This window comes from Sabethes cyaneus, chromosome 1 (assembly GCF_943734655.1).
Source record: "Sabethes cyaneus chromosome 1, idSabCyanKW18_F2, whole genome shotgun sequence".
Classification (NCBI taxonomy): domain Eukaryota; kingdom Metazoa; phylum Arthropoda; class Insecta; order Diptera; family Culicidae; genus Sabethes; species Sabethes cyaneus.
Window position 1 is genome coordinate 31,036,837 of NC_071353.1, and position 12,621 is coordinate 31,049,457.

Below are 12,621 nucleotides of genomic sequence, written 5' to 3' on the forward strand. Positions count from 1 at the left end.
CACAATAATGTTTGGCAAAGATGCCAATTTTTTTAAATATAATTAGTTCATAAAATTACAGCGAATTTGTTTATTCAATCCGGGTTGGAACTGGATGAATTTTATCTATCAGATAGGAACAAATGAACACAAAAAAATCACCCAGTTCCAACCCGGATTGAATAAACAAATTCGCTATTAGAAATTAATTGAAAACAATGACTCAGGCTCGTAAGATATGAAACATTTGACTGAAAAAACCTGTAAAGAATAATGAATTTAATAGCGTTATTTTTAAACCAGGGTTAGTTCTAACCCAACAACTGAATAAACAAACGTTTTTGGGTTACCAGTGTATTACTGCTAATAGCGGGGTTGAAACTGTAAAAACAAACCCAGAGCGAACCCGTCGTCTAAAACGTTCAACCAAGAGCGAAACTAAGGGACATTTCTTGCTGTAGTTATACGCGCAGCCCTTTTTCGCCCGAAGCAGGACTGTGCATTTAGCAACATGAGAGCGAAGTCGTGTCGCGTTTACTCTGTACGGGGCCTAAGTCCAACCTGAGTAAAAAAACAAACGTTTTGATAGCCGTTCGATTGGAACTAGAACTAACCTAGGTTGGATCTAAGCAAAAACAAAAACTCTATAAACATTTCTGTGACTTTGAGAACAAATAGGAAAAATTGTAAAATAACTGCATTGAAGATTCAAAATACAAAAAATTGTTTTCACGTTCGGCACAGGGGTGTGAAATTGTCAAAATTTTGACTAAACATACATGGATGGCGACAATTTGGAACCAGCCTGCTTACCGAAAATAACAGCTAATATTAGTTAAATTATAGCTAAGAGGCTGTGTTTAACTGATTTCTAACTAGTTTCATTTGTTTTGAAATGAATCAACCTTTAAGAAGGCACCAGAACCAAAAGTATCAAAACCAATGAGTGGGACATGTATAATGTATGTAGTTTGACAGCCACACCACCCCGCTGGGTTCTGCACGCAAATGCAGATAATTTTATAGATCTGGCATAGCTGATCAGGGTTGCCACATGCATAGATTATTCTGTGTTTAACAGATATTTGAAAGAAATCGTCTGTACAGAATCTGTATGAACAGAATACAGATTTTCGCCAATTACACAGATTAAACAGATTTTTGAGCTTTTACATGAGAACGAAAGAGACGGAAATAGTCAGCAAAATGACTCCATTTCTTTCACTCTAATTGCTTTGCATTGGACAGATTTTTGCACAGATATTTTTCCTCGCTGTACAGATGGCCAGATTTTTCCAACAAAAAACACAGAATTTTATGTGGCATCCCTGTAGCTGATGTTTTGTTTTGTTGGTTTCATTTTCCGCAGTTCCTGATTTCTTTTTCCAAGTGATAAAAAATCGGTAGAAAGGAAATATTTCAATTGTCATCTTGGCATTATGAAGAAAAGGTGCGGTAGTTTTATGGTTTTTTCAAATTATTATAAAATAATAAATTCTGGCTTTAGTTTTCAGAAGGTCGCATAATCAACACTTTTGCACGCATTATGCGACCTTTTGAAAACTAATGCCAGAATTTTATCCGCTACTACGAGACCTACCAAACTAAGAGATTTTTAAGCCTGTTCGCACTTATACCCGAAATCTCATGCCGAATTGTCAAAACTTGCGTGAAAACAAAAGCACAAATATTTCCTTCTCTTTTTTTCTGGCCGAAAACCAAACAAATATCAGCAACTTCGTAGTCGCGAATAGCATAAATTAAAAAAGGACGTAAGCGGTAAGCCATCGATGTGAAGTAGTATGTTCTAATTTGGCTATGTTTTTTTTGCACATAAGGTTTTGCACTGGCGAGCATAACCTCACTTCTTTGACGTGTATCAGTGGTTTGTTTACATGGACTTAGAACGTGGGTTAACATGTTGAAACTGAATATTGCTTAAAGGCCTTAACGGCAGTCAGAAAAGCACAAAAACTGCCATTCCGAGTAGTTTGGAGGGCGACACTGCTGGGTAATACGCTTCTAAAACATTTAACTCCAATTTATACATATCGCGTTCGTCTAACAAATAGTAAACAAACCACGAGTGGATGTCAAATGGGTGAATTGCGTTCATCCCGGTTCATTCGTGACGTCACCTTGCAAAACCTTATAGGATGAAATAAGGTTTTGCAAGATGACGTCACGAATGAACCGGAATGAACGCAATTCACTCATTTGACATCCACTCGTGGTTTATTTACTATTTGTTAGGCGAACGCGATATGCATAAATTGGAGTTAAACATTTTAAAAGCGTATTATCCAGCAGTGTCGCCCTCCAAACTACTCGGAATGGCAGTTTTTGTGCTTTTCTGACTTGCCGTTAAGGCCTTAAGCAATATTGAGTTTCAATAGGTTAACCCATATTCCAAGCCCATGTGAACAAACCACTGGTAGACGTCAAAGAAGTGAGTTTATGCTCGCCCGTGCAAAGCCTTATAGATCATTTTGCGATGACGTCATTTTGCCGTCAAATGACACCACTTGGTGGTTTGTTTACATGTTTTTGTCACATCCAGCGGTTTCGATTTGAAATTTTGTGAAGGATTACTGCATCAGTTGCTTTAAAATGCAAGTAAGGCACTTTCTCTTAAATAAAAACTAAAAGTTTTTATCATTATCTGCCGGACATAGATAGAAGACCACGTAGAAAACTCAATTCAAACTTTAGCACCATGTAAACAAACCACCAAGTGCTGTCAAAAAAGTGAGGTTAGGAGCTCCCGTGTAATGCTCTATAGAATTTTCCAGTTATGTGTGTGGTGGTGCTTGAAAATGAGGCAAACAACAGCAGTAAACAAAAGAGATACATTTCTTTGTCACCAAGGCACAGAATGAATTCCGTCTTCCGCTGACTTAAATGCCAGCAAATTTTCAAAATGTGTGCTTGAATTTGAAACAGGATGAAAAATTTGACCAAAATATGTGCTGTGCAGTGTGGCAAACGGAGTAACACAACAATCGCTATTTTTCGGTTTATTCCTGCAGCATCAGTTGTTCCCAATGAGGCAAACATCATGTATTTATATCTTGATTTATATACACGCGTTTTTCGTGTTCGCTAGTGCAGATGCTTGAGCTGTCAGAGAGCTCTTTAAGGGTTTGCAAGGTGACGTCACGAATGAACGCGATTCACCCTTTGACATCCACTCTTGGTTTGTTTACTAATTGTTAATCGAATTTTGCAAACGCTATATGCATAAATTGGAGTTAAACGTCTAACGGGTCTAACGTCTTAAAAGCGTATTGTCCAGCAGTGTCGCCCTCTAAACTTCTTGTAATGGCAGTTTTTGTGCCTTTCTGGCTTGCCGTTACAGCTTTAAGCAATATTCACTTTCATCATGTTAACCCACAATTTAAGTCCATGTAAACAAACCACTTACAGACGTCAAAGAAGCGAGGTTATGTTCTCCGGTGCAAAACTCTATTAAATAGCAAGTAGTTTTTTTTTGTTGATTGAATCTTCATGAAATTTTTCAATTTCATATTTCCTTGCAACGTACACGTTATTTTCAAACGAACCCTGATTTGTTTTCATGTCAACTATACACTGTCAAGTCAAGGCTCAACTACTCTCAACTGCAATGCAACCAGAAGTGCAAGAGTCTGCCCACTGGCACAGTACATAAAACACAATTCCCGTTTGGCCAATAAAACTTTCCCACAAAACAGCAACATGCTAGCATGGATTTTATTTATGTTGCTTCCAATGGCGACTGTATTTCGAGCAAGCGCGGGCAACGAAATTGAAGTAAGATTTTTTTAAATACATACATTTGAAGAAACAGCTCTTTTAAACAAAAATTCCCATCTTGCAGCTACCGAAAGATTTCGTAACCAGCAGCTCACACACCAACAACTGGGCGGTCCTGGTTGATACTTCCCGTTTTTGGTTCAACTATCGGCATATTGCTAATGTGTTATCCGTTTATCGATCGGTGAAACGCTTAGGTATTCCGGACAGTCAGATATTGCTGATGATTGCCGACGATATGGCTTGTAATCCGCGGAATCCTCGTCCGGCGACAGTGTTCAACAACGCCAATCAGCATATCAACGTGTACGGAGCGGATGTGGAGGTCGATTATCGTGGCTACGAAGTCACGGTGGAAAACTTTGTTCGGCTGCTTACGGGAAGAAACGAAAACGGGACGGCTAGGTCCAAGCGATTGCTTTCAGACGCCGGCAGCAATGTACTCATCTATTTGACCGGTCATGGTGGCGATGGATTTCTAAAATTTCAAGACTCAGAAGAGATTACTAATCAAGAACTTGCCGATGCTATTGAACAAATGTGGCAGAAACAGCGATATAACGAACTCTTTTTCATGATTGATACTTGCCAGGCGGCTTCAATGTATGAGAAATTCTACTCGCCTAATATCCTAGCCGTTGCCAGCAGTCTAGTAGGCGAAGATTCTTTATCGCACCACGTAGATCCGGCGATCGGTGTATATATCATTGATCGTTACACCTACTATGCACTGGAATTCTTGGAAGGGGTGCAAGTCAACAGTAAGAAGACAATGGGAGAATTTGTAAGGATATTCATAACGTGAAGTTCTAGTACATATGTTCCTAATCGCTTTCTTTCAGCTTTCTGTCTGTCCCAAACGGGTTTGCATCTCGACGGTTGGGGTTAGAAAAGATCTTTACCCGAAAGATCCTTACAAAGTACCTATTACTGATTTTTTCGGTTCCATCAGACCAACTGAAGTTTCCTCCGGGGTAGTGAATGTTACGCTTTCAACCATTCCACTAGTTCAGTGAGTAATTCTTTTATTTTATTTTGATTATTTACTCATATTTACTAATGACTTTTATTTTAGCTTTGAACACAAGTCGATAAGCAAGCCGAATCCAGCTTTATTCTACGAACAGTTTCCAAGCAAACTGTTTCTATAATTCCATTCTAGTCAGGCAGCCAAATACAAACATACCTGTGTAATTCATGTTCGTTCATCATCTATTGCTTCATCGCGAGGATATCCGAATAGTGCCCCCTTCAGCGTTATATTCGGAGACCAATGAATTTTCTGCGTCGCCTATCTTTGACAAAGACGCAACGAATTTTTGATTTTCCAAGTTATCCTCGCAGAGATTCCGAATAGCCAAAATTGTCCATTCTTTTATAACTGCAAAGTAAACTGTTGTTAATCAAGACTTTCGGAAATCAATTTCGGCACACTTACGTGGATTTCTTGCATCCAAATTTGTACATTCTAGTAACACCGGTATAAACCCCGTTTCTCGGGCAAGATTTTGATTTGTCTTATTTTGATACAGCAGATTGACCAACGCTTTTACCAACGACGACTTTAGCGAGAACGATATATCTTCTTCCACTTTAATTTTACTTGTACCCTGCTTTACTTTGAGAATTTCTTCAATTTTCTGAACGGGAGTAAACATGTTATCGTTTTCATTCTTGCCGAGCTCATGCAATTGTCGTAACAAATCTATGAATGGCATTCAATCAGACAATGAAGAAAACTATTAAACAAAATTCTACTTACAGCCCATATTTAAAAATAAAGTTTTGTACAATTTTAAAAACTGTCCATACGGGTGTACACAAGTTGCGTCCGAAAGCAGCATGAGTAGCGTGAATAGTTCTTCGGACTGGTCCTGATCCAAGTAGTTGTCGGTGGTTTTCAACACCGAGTCGCATTTTTGGTTAAAATCAAGCATTAAATGTCGGAATAGTTCACGGTTCACTGGAGTGGAGCGGCGATCTTCCGTGCGTATGTATTCTGTTAAATACCGCAAAAATTGAATGCGTTTCGCCAAACTGATCTTTTCGTAGCCGTCCAATATTTCAGCGGTTTTGCACATCAGATATTCCACGAAAATGCACACAAATTCTGGTGAGTCTTGTTGAGCTAACCGGGCAGTCTCGATATTGACTAATAGCACTTCCAGTAACTGCTGGGTCTCCAAACTGTCGCTGGCTTTGGACAAAAAGGCATTATAAACGATCATAGCAGACGCATTAGCAAAGCGGGAATTGCTTTCAATACATTCGAATAGAAATCCTTGCAATTCACGCAGAACAGAAGCCTGATTAGGCGGATTCTGAACGCACAAATTTGCCACTAGTTGGAGGCAACTGATTCGTACGTCTTCACTTACAGCTTCGTCCTGAAGTATCCCATTCAAAGTTTGTAGCAGATTTTTCTTTCCAATAATCTCATCTTGAAAGGTTTGACCCAAGGCACAGGACTGCTTCAGCATCTTGAGACACTTGAGTGCTATTTCAACTTGCACATCTTTTTCCGATTTATGGCAGTCGAGAAATAGTCGAAGAATGTCTTCCGATTGAGAATGAAAGTTATCATAATTCGATGTGCTGCAATAGACAGGACATTTAAGCAGGTCGGTAATTTATAATTGCATGCAGATGCAGACATGCGTGACCCAAATTGTAAACTCGCATCTTACAACTCTAGTTGTTTACCTAATGTTAAGTTTGTCCAGGCCATCGAGAGCCTCTTGATAGGTTTCTTCTACGTTTGTCTGAATCATACTCATTTTTGATTAAAACACAAAAATATACCGAAATCGCAGAAACGTAAATCACAACGCTGAACGCAGATGGGCTAATCTGAAACTTCAAATTTGACCTCTGCAGCGAGCAAGTTGTAAACCCAACCAAAACAGTGAAATCAGTGATGCCATATTTTCATCTTGTTTCTGAATTTGTTGATAAAAATTAGTACAATTTTAAAATTAAGTACAGATAATAAAATTCAAGTAAACTGCTGTGGCTGCTGTAGTTATATCATCAAAATTCAATTCGGTCATTAAAATATGCTTCTTTAATAACAACACTAACACAAAACGCACAAAACTCATAATACAAAAGAAATCAAAGTTCAGAAATAGGGTCTCGTATATGTTTTGGCCAAAGCGTTACCGGTAGGTATATGTTATTGGCCACTTCCGTTTGATTTTGCCGTAGGTGGCCAATACTATCATATAGACGTTCCCCTATAACGAAAAAGATCGCCGAAGATACCGTAGCGACTCAATCTAAAATTATAAGCGATTGCGCTCTTTTGGATGTAAAATTGTTCATGCAATCAGCAATAACACCATCTGCACAATGAGAGGTCTATTCTTTTCTATAATAACACCAAAAATTGTAAATTTCTTGAAAAATTAATATATGATAACAACGGAAATAACAACGAAACGGAAAATGTAATTGGTTTCAACACGATAAGTTACATCGCTTTCGAGCAATCGAAAAAAAATCAGGGAAACACCGCGTAAAAACGACTTTATTGTACTTTCATCTGTATCCATCGTAGGGTTTATTTCTAATTCCCCTCGTAGTAAGGAAAGCCACTCTAATTTTCAACATTTCTTAGGTGGATTTAATGAATACTCCAAAAATTCTGCTGCTGATTTGACTCAAACACACTTACCTTCCGATCCGCGCCCTTTGAATTCACTAAAAAGCGAGCATTTTATTCAAATTACGCAACTGACTTTATATCTTAAATTCGTCGTACCGTTTTAAAATCCGTCCATCAAAATTTTTCATCGTCCGAACTAAAAATTACAATAATGTTTACGAAGCTAGCGCGCATGTATTTGTGTAGGACGGCATGACAAATGTTATTCTGCAAAATTTCTGCTGCAGGTCAGGCAAGTTTTCCCGGCTGCAGAATAACGACAATGCAATGTGTTGCGTGAGTTATTTTCATTTCATGAATGACGGAAATTGAAACGATTAGTCGACATTTTCTTCTTCGTCGCACGAAAAAACGTAGGAAATTTGGCTGCTAGGAATTCTTTAATGAAAAATGGCATTTTAATAAATCTCAGCTTACTTTAATTGATCACGTATGATAGTCAACAAACTAAAACATAAGGGAATAACTCATTTTGCATTGTGTGTTATAAAAATCGCTGATATTTTTATTAATTTGTGTTGGATAGGACGGGAATAGGCAATTACGACGAAGCAGCAACATACCCTATTTCTGTATTTATCCTGTCGAAATTCGATTTGTGAAATTTTTTGAATTTACTTGACTTTGACTTGTAAAGAAAGTGTATTACGTGTCAATGCAGTATTCAGGACGAGCACAGTGGATATGTTATTGTTGCGCTTAATTTCTCAATTTGCTATTTGGTTGATCTGTTTAATTATCATTTTAATGTTTTTTTGCTTGAAATAAGAATTCTGTTCGTGTTTACCAGAGAGCCACATAGCCTGGCGGGTCTTGTGGGTTCAAATCCGATTATAATCTTAGATTGTAGCTTGGTTCGACCCATGCACCTTCTAGCATTGGGCAAAAGGTAGGAGTCATAACGACCACTTGTTAAGCGTAGCTACCAATAACCCCCCCCCCCCCCCTCCCCTTACCTTCCCGCTCTTTTCCCTCAACTCCAAAAAATTCAAAAAATATTAATATTAATATTAATTAATTTGGTCAATTAATATTAATGCCTGACAGTATTTCAAGGTCAAAGACTGAAAACACGAGTTTGGTCTAATTACAACTTGCCCAAAATTGCCGCAGAATTCCGTTATTACATTACTGATATATTTTGATAATCTACTCAATAATCGTAAACGACGGTCTAGGGTAACCAACCTATTTCGGACCCCATCAGCAGTTGTACATAATTTGGACACTTCCATTTGATTTTACTGTAAGTGTCCAAATTGTGTACTGCTCCTTATGGGGTTCAAAATACGTAATCAGGCTGAAAAAACTAGCAGCAATCGCTTACGCGTATCCGCTGTTGATGATGGTTTGGAAAACACACAATCACGTTTACTGATTCTAGAAACTAAACAGCTGTGAATATGGTATCACAGAACAATTCTACTTCTTTTTATCACGGAAGAACACAAAAAATCCCTTCCAATATGAAAATATAAATCAACTTTCATTCACTAGCACTTGCAGCACCTTGTTTTTAATTTCAGTATATGGTGCTCTAGTCACACTACTACCAATGTGTGAAGCAATTACTCCTGAAATTATTCTATCGTGTTGACTTACCTAGTAACACCACTGACAACCACTTGTTTTTGGTGCTAGTGTATATGAACGATTCAATGATACACTAGCACCAGAAGCAAGCTGTTGTCACTGCAAAACTAGCTATCTTCAAAGAGCCGGTATGTAGGCTATACCGACACGTTATCCATCCGGTCTCTCGTTTGATCTGTTTTTGAAAAGCATTTAATCCCTGTGCTGGCTATTTTGGCCGGTCGGATTTAAAAAACACAGACACCACTATAGAAAATGAGCTCAATTTAGCCGCAGCCAGCTACGTAGCCAGAAGGGGGGGCCCGGGGGCCCAATTTTGATTTTAACTGTTTTATATGCATATTTTTGCGTTTAGAACTACAACACATTAAATGTATTGTAATGTATTATATTTATAAGCAACTAGCTGACCCGACAAACTTCGTATTGCCACAAATTAACCTGTGTTGTACATAAATCATGAATCTCGGATGATCTTTGTCACTTCTCGAGTTTTGCAAGCCCCCCAGTGGGCGGCGCTTCCGACGGCGGGTCACCGGCAACACTCGCGACCGGCTCGTCCTGAATGATCTAGTGTTACTATAGATAGTTTTTGTGGTCTTGTTATTGATTAATGTTTTATGGAAGTCTCGAATTTCTCGAGTTGGATTAGTTTTTGAGTTTCGCAAAAATTTGTATTTCATTTGTATGGGAGCCCACCCTCTTAAAAGGGAAAGGGGTCGTAATACACCACAGAAAAAAAATTCTGCCATCTAAAACTCTCACATGCCAAATTTGGTTCCATTTGCTTGATTAGTTCTAAAGTTATGAGCAAATTTGTATTTCGTTTGAATGGGAGCCCCCCCCCCTCCTAAAAAGGTAAGAAGTCCTAATTCATAATGGGAAAAATGGTTGCCTCCAAAAACACCCACATGCCAAATATGGTTCCATTTGCTTGATTAGTTCTCGAATTATGAGGAAATTTGTATTTCATTTGTGTAGAAGCCCCCCCTCTTGAAGTGTGGAAGGATCCTAATTCACCGTAGAAAATATTTTTGCCTCCAAAAACCTCCACATGCCGAATTTGGTTCTATTTGCTTGATTAGTTCTCGAGTTATGGGGAAATTTGTATTTCATTTGTATTGGAGCCCCCCCTCCTAATGTGGGAAGAGGTCCTAATTCATCACAGAAAAAAATCTTGCCTCCAAAAACACCTACACGCCAAATTTGGTTCCATTTGCTTGATTAGTTCTCGAGTTATGAGGAAATTTGTATTTCGTTTGTATAGGACCCCCCCCTCCTCAAGTGAGGAGGGGTCCCAATTCATCATTGAAAAAAAACTTGTCTCCAAAAACACACACATGCCAAATTTGGTTCAATTCGCTTGATTAGTTCTCGAGTTATGAGGAAATTTGTATTTCATTTGTACAGGAGCCCCTCCTCTTAAAGTGGGGAGGGGTCCTAATTCACCATAGAAAATTTTCTTGCTCTCGAAAACCTTCACATGCCAAATTTGGTTGCATTTGCTTGATTAGTTCTCGAGTTATGAGGAAATTTGTATGGAAGTCCCCCCTCTTAAAGGGGAGAGGAGTTATAATTCCTCTTATAAAGAGGGGAGGGGTCTCAATTCACCATAGAATAAATTCTTGTCACCAAAAAAAACACCCACATGCCAAATGTTGTTCTATTTGCTTGATTAGTTCTCGAGTTAGGAGGAAATTTGTATTTCATTTGTACAGGAGCCCCCCCTCTTAGAGTGGGGAGGAGTCCTAATTCACCGTAGAAAATTTTCTTGCCCTCGAAAACCTTCACATGCCAAAGTTGGTTCCATTTGCTTGATTAGTTCTCGAGTTATGAGGAAATTTGTATGGAAGCCCCCCCTCTTAAAGGAGAGAGGAGTTAAAATTCCCCTTATAAAGAGGGAGGGGTCTCAATTCACCATAGAATAAATTCTTGTCACCGAAAACACCCACATGCCAAATTTGGTTCTATTTGCTTGATTAGTTCTCGAGTTATGAGGAAATTTGTATTTCATTTGTATAGGAGCCCCCCCTCTTAAAGTGGGGAGAGGTTCTTATTCATCATAGAAAACATTCTTGCCTCCAAAAACACCTACATGCCAAATTTGGTTCCATTTGCTGGATTAGCTCTCGAGTTATAAGGAAATTTGTATTTCGTTTGTATAGGAGCCCCCCCTCTCAAAGTAGGGAGGGGTCCCAATTCATCATAGAAAATTTTCTTGCCCTCGAAAACCTTCACATGCCAAATTTGGTTCCATTTGCTTGATTAGTTCTCGAGTTATGAGGAAATTGGTATTTCATTTGTACAGGAGCCCCCCCTCTTAAAGTGAGGAGGGGTCCTAATTCAACATAGAAAATTTTCTTGCCCTCGAAAACCTTCACATGCCAAATTTGGTTCCATTTGCTTGATTAGTTCTCGAGTTATGAGGAAATTGGTATGGAAACCCCCCCTCTTAAAGGGGAGAGGAGTTATAATTCCCCTTATAAAGAGGGGAGGGGTCTCAAATTACCCTAGAATAAATTCTTGTCACCGAAAACACCCACATGCCAAATTTGGTTCTATTTGCTTGATTAGTTCTCGAGTTATGCAGAAATTTGTGTTTCATTTGTATGGGAGCCCCCCCTCTTAGTGGGGGGAGGGGTCTCTAACCATCACTAAAACCTTTCCTGGCCCCAAAAACCTCTACATGCAAATTTTCACGCCGATTGGTTCAGTAGTTTTTGATTCTATAAGGAACACAGGACAGACAGACAGACAGACAGAAATCCTTCTTTATAGGTATAGATAAGATATGCATATAATGTATTAGGAGCCAAGATAGAGCTCCTGGCCCCCACCTCTGGCTACGTGGCTGGCCGCAGCGACTTCATCATTTCTCGCGACTATAACTCAAATTCAGTAGCGTTTTATTGAGACCAAATTACTCGCCGATATTCAGTAAATATTATTCTATCAACTGGTATAAAAATCCTGTCTCGAATAAATATAGTTTCAACGTAATTCCTGAATATTGTTCAGGCTACCACTTAATGGGCTGGAAATACCCTCCCGTACCCTACACAAAGTTATATATAAATATATATATATAATTTTATTATATAAAATACACGGGTAGATATCAAATGCATTGGTAAATCAATAGTGTTGAATGAGAGCCATATAATCGATTGTTTGAAAAATCTAAAATTCTAGAATTATTTACAACCTCTCTAGTTTAAAAATGGTGTCTGCACTTTTGGAGCGACTGAAAATTCAAATTCATGCTATGTATTTAAGTTACTTAGAACAATATTAGATATTTCATATGGGGGAGTAAATGTGTTTTTTGTAAAGAACGAGCATTGGAAAAACTGGAAAAATTATATGCAAACTTTGAAAAATAATTGACTGTCCAAGTGGGACTTGAACCCCCAACTCACAATTCCACATCGAGATTGAGAAAATTATATGCATCGAGATTACATATAATTTTTCCCAGTTCTTTCAACGTTCGTTCTTCACAAAAAACACAATTACTCCCTCATATGAAGTACAACATAATTTGACCTGTATAATTCACAATATTTAAAACAATATTTAAACTAATA

General features: G+C 38.3%; 2 protein-coding genes across 2 annotated transcripts; one reads left to right on the forward strand and one right to left on the reverse strand.

The window, feature by feature from the left end:
* The first annotated feature begins 3,584 nt into the window (after positions 1–3,584).
* On the forward strand, positions 3,585–4,984 carry LOC128737335 (putative GPI-anchor transamidase). Its single transcript, XM_053831955.1, has 4 exons — positions 3,585–3,771; positions 3,839–4,558; positions 4,617–4,786; positions 4,850–4,984. Exons 1-4 carry the CDS (start codon positions 3,697–3,699, stop codon positions 4,923–4,925), a joined length of 1,041 nt encoding a protein of 346 aa, XP_053687930.1. The 5' UTR covers positions 3,585–3,696; the 3' UTR covers positions 4,926–4,984.
* LOC128737324 (ataxin-10) lies at positions 4,825–6,601 on the reverse strand. The gene is made up of 4 exons (XM_053831944.1): positions 6,478–6,601; positions 5,537–6,369; positions 5,213–5,479; positions 4,825–5,155 (listed from the first exon to the last, which is right to left on the reverse strand). Exons 1-4 carry the CDS (start codon positions 6,549–6,551, stop codon positions 4,995–4,997), a joined length of 1,335 nt encoding a protein of 444 aa, XP_053687919.1. The 5' UTR covers positions 6,552–6,601; the 3' UTR covers positions 4,825–4,994.
* Between the last annotated feature and the right edge of the window lie 6,020 nt (positions 6,602–12,621).

What these genes read in the sequence shown, in the direction of transcription:
- LOC128737335 (XM_053831955.1), top strand. Translation starts at nt 3,697, where the DNA reads ATGCTAGCATGGATTTTATTTATGTTGCTTCCAATGGCGACTGTATTT. An exon ending in GCGCGGGCAACGAAATTGAA is followed by an intron (nt 3,772 to 3,838) that starts GTAAGATTTTTT and finishes CCCATCTTGCAG; the next exon opens with CTACCGAAAGATTTCGTAAC. An exon ending in TCAACCATTCCACTAGTTCA is followed by an intron (nt 4,787 to 4,849) that starts GTGAGTAATTCT and finishes CTTTTATTTTAG; the next exon opens with CTTTGAACACAAGTCGATAA.
- LOC128737324 (XM_053831944.1), bottom strand. Translation starts at nt 6,551, where the DNA reads ATGAGTATGATTCAGACAAACGTAGAAGAAACCTATCAAGAGGCTCTC. An exon ending in CTGGACAAACTTAACATTAG is followed by an intron (nt 6,370 to 6,477) that starts GTAAACAACTAG and finishes TGTCTATTGCAG; the next exon opens with CACATCGAATTATGATAACT. An exon ending in TTTATTTTTAAATATGGGCT is followed by an intron (nt 5,480 to 5,536) that starts GTAAGTAGAATT and finishes TGCCATTCATAG; the next exon opens with ATTTGTTACGACAATTGCAT.